The 5,846-nt window shown below is 45.2% G+C and overlaps 1 protein-coding gene and 1 non-coding gene across 2 annotated transcripts; one reads left to right on the top strand and one right to left on the bottom strand.

The window, feature by feature from the left end:
- Positions 1-940: 940 nt before the first annotated feature.
- TRNAK-CUU (transfer RNA lysine (anticodon CUU)) lies at positions 941-1,013 on the top strand. Its single transcript has one exon. It is a non-coding gene; the product is annotated as a tRNA-Lys (tRNA).
- Positions 1,014-1,457: 444 nt separating this feature from the next.
- On the bottom strand, positions 1,458-5,142 carry LOC123135942 (kinesin-like protein KIN-10C). The gene is made up of 13 exons (XM_044555214.1): positions 4,834-5,142; positions 4,447-4,612; positions 4,143-4,343; positions 3,875-4,046; positions 3,584-3,789; positions 3,208-3,512; positions 3,045-3,121; positions 2,490-2,695; positions 2,359-2,405; positions 2,223-2,244; positions 2,069-2,137; positions 1,943-1,981; positions 1,458-1,834 (listed from the first exon to the last, which is right to left on the bottom strand). The coding sequence occupies exons 1-13, from the start codon at positions 5,007-5,009 to the stop codon at positions 1,790-1,792; spliced, it is 1,731 nt and encodes a 576-aa protein (XP_044411149.1). The 5' UTR covers positions 5,010-5,142; the 3' UTR covers positions 1,458-1,789.
- Between the last annotated feature and the right edge of the window lie 704 nt (positions 5,143-5,846).

Genomic DNA, 5,846 nt, shown 5'->3' with positions numbered 1-5,846 from the left:
TAACAAATGATGGCCACTACTCTGCTGCATCAGCCTACGAGGTCCAGTTCGGGGGCTTGGTTGACACGGAACTTGTGCAGACGGTCTGGAAGAATTGGGCCCCTCCAAAATGCATGTTTTTTGCTTGGCTTATTATCAACAACATGATTTGGATGGCGGACCAGCTGCAGCGACGAGTATAGCTTAATTGCAACTTTTGCCGCCTCTGTAAACATGTCCAAAAATCGGCGACACACCACCTCTTCCAATGCAGATACACAGCTAGAGTTTGGGATTTGATCTAGGTTTGGCTTGGTCTTCATGGTCTTCATGACGTGAACCTTCTGGAGTGGGGTCACATGAACTCAGCGTAGGAAGACGCAGTCCAGAAGGCCATTCATCTCCCTCATGCTACTCATTTCTTGTGAAATATGGAAGGAACGGAACTCAAGGGTTGATTTATTGTCGCAGGGATCAAAGAAGAGTGTAATTTGTGGCGTCTCGCTGGAACAAAGCATTTGAGAAATTCAATGTTGCGAGAATGATGTTTTGTAATTCGGCCTTTGATCACAAACTCTAAACCTTCTTCCTCAATGAAAATGAAAAATCTTTTGCTGAGTTTAAAAAATAAGTACTGATGTGAATTGTTTTTCCCTTCGAGGAATGTACTTGAACAATAGATTTGTGAGGCAGCAACTGGCTGCAGCAAAGGATAGATGTTTTGCCCATGTCTCAAGCTCTCTGCCTAGTCTACGAAATTCCTTGCAAACACGGCAAGGCTGCTTCCGGTTGCATATAATGTGCGTACTCCTTTCGAGATGCCAACAATATATTCAACTTAACCATTTTCATCTTCAAGGACATCAAATTACGTTATCTTGGTGTCCAAAAGAATACTTGGATAAATCGCTGACGTATTATCTAAGTAATGTATAACAGAAAATTGTAACTTGTACAAGCAGCCCGTCTAGCTCAGTTGGTAGAGCGCAAGGCTCTTAACCTTGTGGTCGTGGGTTCGAGCCCCACGGTGGGCGCCTTTTTTTTTCTTTTTTGTGTTTCTATTATTTTCGGCAACATTGGCTTTGCTTCAACTGACGCTAAAAGTTTTTGTATGTAATATTTAGAAGATTTCCTAAACATGTTTAGATATTACAAGCCACAGGGAATACATTTTTACAAATGCATCAAAACTAGGGATATGTCTTTACAAATTACATTGGCTTTGCTTCAACTGATGCTAAAAGTTTTTTGTATGTAATGGTCAGAAGATTTCCAAAGATATGAGTGAAAACAAGTACACAATCATGTCGTGGGTTCCTACAAAAATGCAAACCAGGCAAACTAATGCTCACTTAGCCAATAAAATAAAAACTAATGCCTGAAATCTTCGTGAAACATGAAAATCATCTTGACATCGAAAATAGTTCACGCGCACACGGTTTGCCAAAGCAGAACTCATTTTCAGTTGCTCGTGCATGGAAGCTTGTGAAAATATGCAAGCCATTCAATATATCATATTCCAGAGAAAATTTGCATCACATCAACAAGACCAACCATTCAGCTGCTTGTGCAAAAGCACAAGCTAGGCCATCCCATCATGAATACAAATTACAAGAGAAAAATTGCAACAAGACCCACTGCCCTAGGAATAGCATCAGCAGCAGGCCGACTGTTAACAGGACAACTACAACTATGTCAACAACAGGCTGACAGTTCACAGTACAGTTACAACACCATCCACTGGGTCACGGATGGTGGTAGATTACGGCAGTCCATTCTGTGATTTTCAGGCAATAGTCCATTCCAGTGATCATTTGAAGATTCCTGTGGCTGTTTTCTGTATGATGTCTTGGATCTGTTTGATGCAGTATAGACAAGTGTTTAAGAGCGTTGTTTGTGCACATACATTGTACAAGAAAGATAACAAGAATATGTCAAAAAAGAAAGTCAGCAGAAGAGTTACTTGTTTTGTTGATAGACCTATATTCCCCAAGTCCGAAAGCTGCCAAATCACATTATGTTAAAAAGCTGACAAATACAGGTGACCTTCACATTCAGTATTAAGGATTTCATGGTACAGAAATCTTACAGATTGGAATGGTCTGGGCGAATCCTCCCGGAGCTCGAGAATGTACTCTGCTCTCTTTTCACCAATTCCCTGAAGAAGAAATGGGAAACATTAGTAGGAAAAGGACATGCCGCTATACCATTCATTAGAATATTATGAAATGTAAGGACCATACTTTTAGTTGCTGTAGCTCTTCCCTGCACCCATGGATAGGCCGAGCAAATAATTAGAAAGGATAAAAGATGCCTTGTGCGTTTAACAGGAGCCAACTACATAAATGAACTACAAAAAAATTGAGAGTTTAAACTTACTTGTTTGCAACATTTAAGAACTCGAGATATTGTTGGATAAGAGATTCCTGCGTAACATAAGAGATCTTTAGAGATTGGCCCTGAACTAAAACAGGTTGCTGATATACGAAATAGGAAAAAATCATGCAGACCTTTAGGTTAGATCCCAGTGCATTAAACTTATCAAGAGGTGTACCATCCGGATTCTTCTCAACTCCTATTGGAGTTTTGGGCTCCAATGAAGGAGGGCAATTGACATTACAAGGAGTCATCATGTTTGAAGGAATGGGAGACAGTGCTTTCCTGAGAGGAGATTCAGATTTGTCCTCTTTCCAAGGAGTTAACGAAGGGGGTACCTCTGCATTAAACATGTCATACGGCTCAGACTCTAACATGGAAACATAGATCAATTTCCAAAGTTATACAACAAGCAAACCGCAAGTAAATTGTGTGCGCTTACTTTTAATTGAATAGCAATATTTTGTAATTTAAACAGTTTCATTTCTGCATAAGTCCATTGCTGGTGCAACTTTCGGTTTGTAAATGTTTTTGCTCTGGACCATTATCTTTCTAATACAATGTCACAGAAGGCTCTTGTGTGTTCATTAGAGTTTTCCTTTTTCTTTCTTGGCTTACTGACCTTTGTACGGTCAGAATCTATATCCAATACAAATATATAACTCGTCTGCATATTTCAAACAACATACCTTTCTTAGTTGTCTTTACTTCATCTCGTCTTGGTGTGTTTTCAGCTGTTGTATGGACTGCTGAATCGAAAAGCACCCTGTGCGACAGAAGATAAAATGGCTCAGAGCTCGTAATTTCAGGTGGTCTATGTCAGACTTGCAGAGCCAAATTGGAGACACTGACTTTTTTATTTTAGCACCGTCTTGGTCCATTGCTTTAGCTCTACCAGAAACCCGGGCAGATAGCGGTTGTTTCATATGGCTCATCGAAGAAGGAGTCCTCCATCCAGTTGGGGAGAAAAGTCCATTCATTCTTTGGGTGCTCTTAGTTTTCGCCTTTGATTCCAGCCACAATTGCAATTTTGCTTCCATGTCCACCTTTACTTTTGGAGTGTGTTCCTTGCTTGCTGAAGCCATGTTGGTCACCATATGGCCTGAACGAGCAGCCATGCTTAATGTGTGGGCTGCCTCCTGGTATACCACAGGATTCTGTGACAAATGAAAAGCAATCAGCATGGATCTATACTCTGTGGGGTGAGACATCTTGACTGGTAACTCACCAGGCAAGCTATCATCACAGCACGGCTATTGCCTCCTAGCGAATCTTGCAGTATCCGGGTCAATCTACTCTCTCTGTAAGGTACCCGTGACTCATTCTTCTTGAGAGCTGAAATGACATTAGACAATGCAAACAGCGATGAATTGATCTTAGAGCTTTCTTGAAGGCGGATCCCTTCATTGCAAGCCCTTCTGTTGTCCTCATTTCCTGAAATGAAACCAACACAGCATGTCTTAAACTGGATGTCCAAAGCTTTATACGTTATATCCACCTTATTGCAGGGGGGTCGTACCAGCAAGGTCGATGAGGTTAAGCTTCCCTTTGACAGTATCATTACTGACCCTGATAGAAAGCACAGCGTGGCTTCTACTTGAAACATCGTTCAGGCCTGTGTGGGCGGCTTTCCGCCTCTGCACACCTATCGAGTAGACTTCCTGAAACTCCTCCATGGATCGCACGGGGACCTTAAACAATGAAAAGACAACAGTAAGCGCACTGCCTAAGGTACATTCCAGGAAACACGTAGACTCAAGGATGATGACCAAGCGCCAGCATATTACCCAAGCCAAGCCCTTGAGCTGTAGGTTACCAAATTTGTCATCCAGTGCCATGATCTCCTTTGCCTTGGGCTCAAGCAAGTCATAGCACCGTTCCATGTACACCTCGTAGTACGAGATCTCGACAAAGCACCACGTGCCGGTACAGCGCGCCAGGATTGTCGCGACCGACAAGGGGATGAGCCCTGGCAGATCTTCGCTCCCCTGCGTAGCAACAAGGTTTGTTTCAGAAAACAGGCTCGCAGTGTGGCGTTGCGACATTTCGACAAACAGGTTATGGGCAAGGCCGGGACAATGGAAACGGCACCTGCATGCTGTAGGTCTTGCCGCTGCCCGTTGCCCCATAGGCAAACACGGTCGCGTTGATGCCCTCGAAGATGCCCGGGATCAAGGCGCTGACCTCCTGGTCGAATACCTCGGAAACCCTGTCCTCCTTGCCGAAGTACGCGTCCACCTTGTAGCACTCGCTCCGGCTGCATGATCCAGGCACAAATCGGATTACCAGCGGAAGGATCACGAAACAGGCGAGCAAAAGAGGCAGAATTAGCCGTCGGCACAGCTACACTAAGAGTTAATCAAATCTCAAATCATGTTTCGCTTCCCTGACGGCTGCACCAGGAGGGAAGGGGGCTGCGAATTTTAGGAAATTGCCGGTGACTGCTCGATTAGCACAAGAACGACTCGAGGTGGGTACCTGGTGTGCTGATCCTTGAGCTGGACGGTGACCTCGCCGCCGGGGTGGTCGCCGATGAGGGAGACGCAGGGGGGCACCGCTGCCGAGCTGGCCTCCGAGGGGAGGAGCGGGCGCACCCGCAGCACGACACGCACTGGCTGCGAGGAGGAGGATGAGGAGGAGGCGGCGCTCGCCATTGGGGGGAGAGGCTGACGCGGTGCACGGGACGGGGCGGGGTCGAAGGCAGGGAGCAGATCGGGATGAGGCGAGGTTTTGGGTCAGTTGGGTGTCGTGGACCCTTTAGGGGAGCGAGGAGCACGGTGACCGTTGTGTAGCTGCCGGGGAAGCGGTTCGAATTTGAACACGGGAGGCGGGTCTGACGAAGGACGCGTGGGCGCGGTGAGCACGCGAGTTACTCGTGACTCGTGAGAGCATCTCGTCAAACATTCTACCCACGGTGTTTATTAAGCAACTCCAACGCGTCGATCTAAATGAGCTATGATTTTGTCTGGTTTTTTATTTGTTTGGGTCGGTCGTCCGTTCGACGTTTGCTCTTTTTTGATTTGGGTCGTCAGTGTGCCACGCGCCGACCTATATTTGTCGGCATGGCCGGCGTTTTTCAACTAAGTATGCACATATTGTACATCGAGAAATCTAACGACCAGTCGTCTGGACGTTTACAACAGATACGTACGCATCCCACGTGTTCCGCCGCGCGAAAAAATATAGTGCTTGCTTGAGTGGGGATTCAAACTCTGCCCGCCTACTAGCATCACAACGAGGATAACCAACTGAGCTAACATCACTTCCTGCCCATTTGATGCAACTGAACATTTTATCCTTCTTTACTACCGCATTGGGAAAAGGCATTATATCTTTTGATTTTTTTTTCACTAGTGCGTCATGTTACTAACTATAGTGGGAGAGGCATACATGTTTCTAAATCATATTTCAAGAAATCTAACCACCAGTTGACTGGTGGTTAGCATCAGGCACGGACGATTCTGTTCGATCGAGCGATTTTCTTTTTCTCC

The sequence above is a fragment of the Triticum aestivum genome, chromosome 1B (genome assembly GCF_018294505.1).
Source record: "Triticum aestivum cultivar Chinese Spring chromosome 1B, IWGSC CS RefSeq v2.1, whole genome shotgun sequence".
In the NCBI taxonomy this organism is placed as follows: domain Eukaryota; kingdom Viridiplantae; phylum Streptophyta; class Magnoliopsida; order Poales; family Poaceae; genus Triticum; species Triticum aestivum.
Note: the sequence above shows the minus strand (reverse complement) of the source record. Positions and strands in the feature narration are given on the sequence as shown.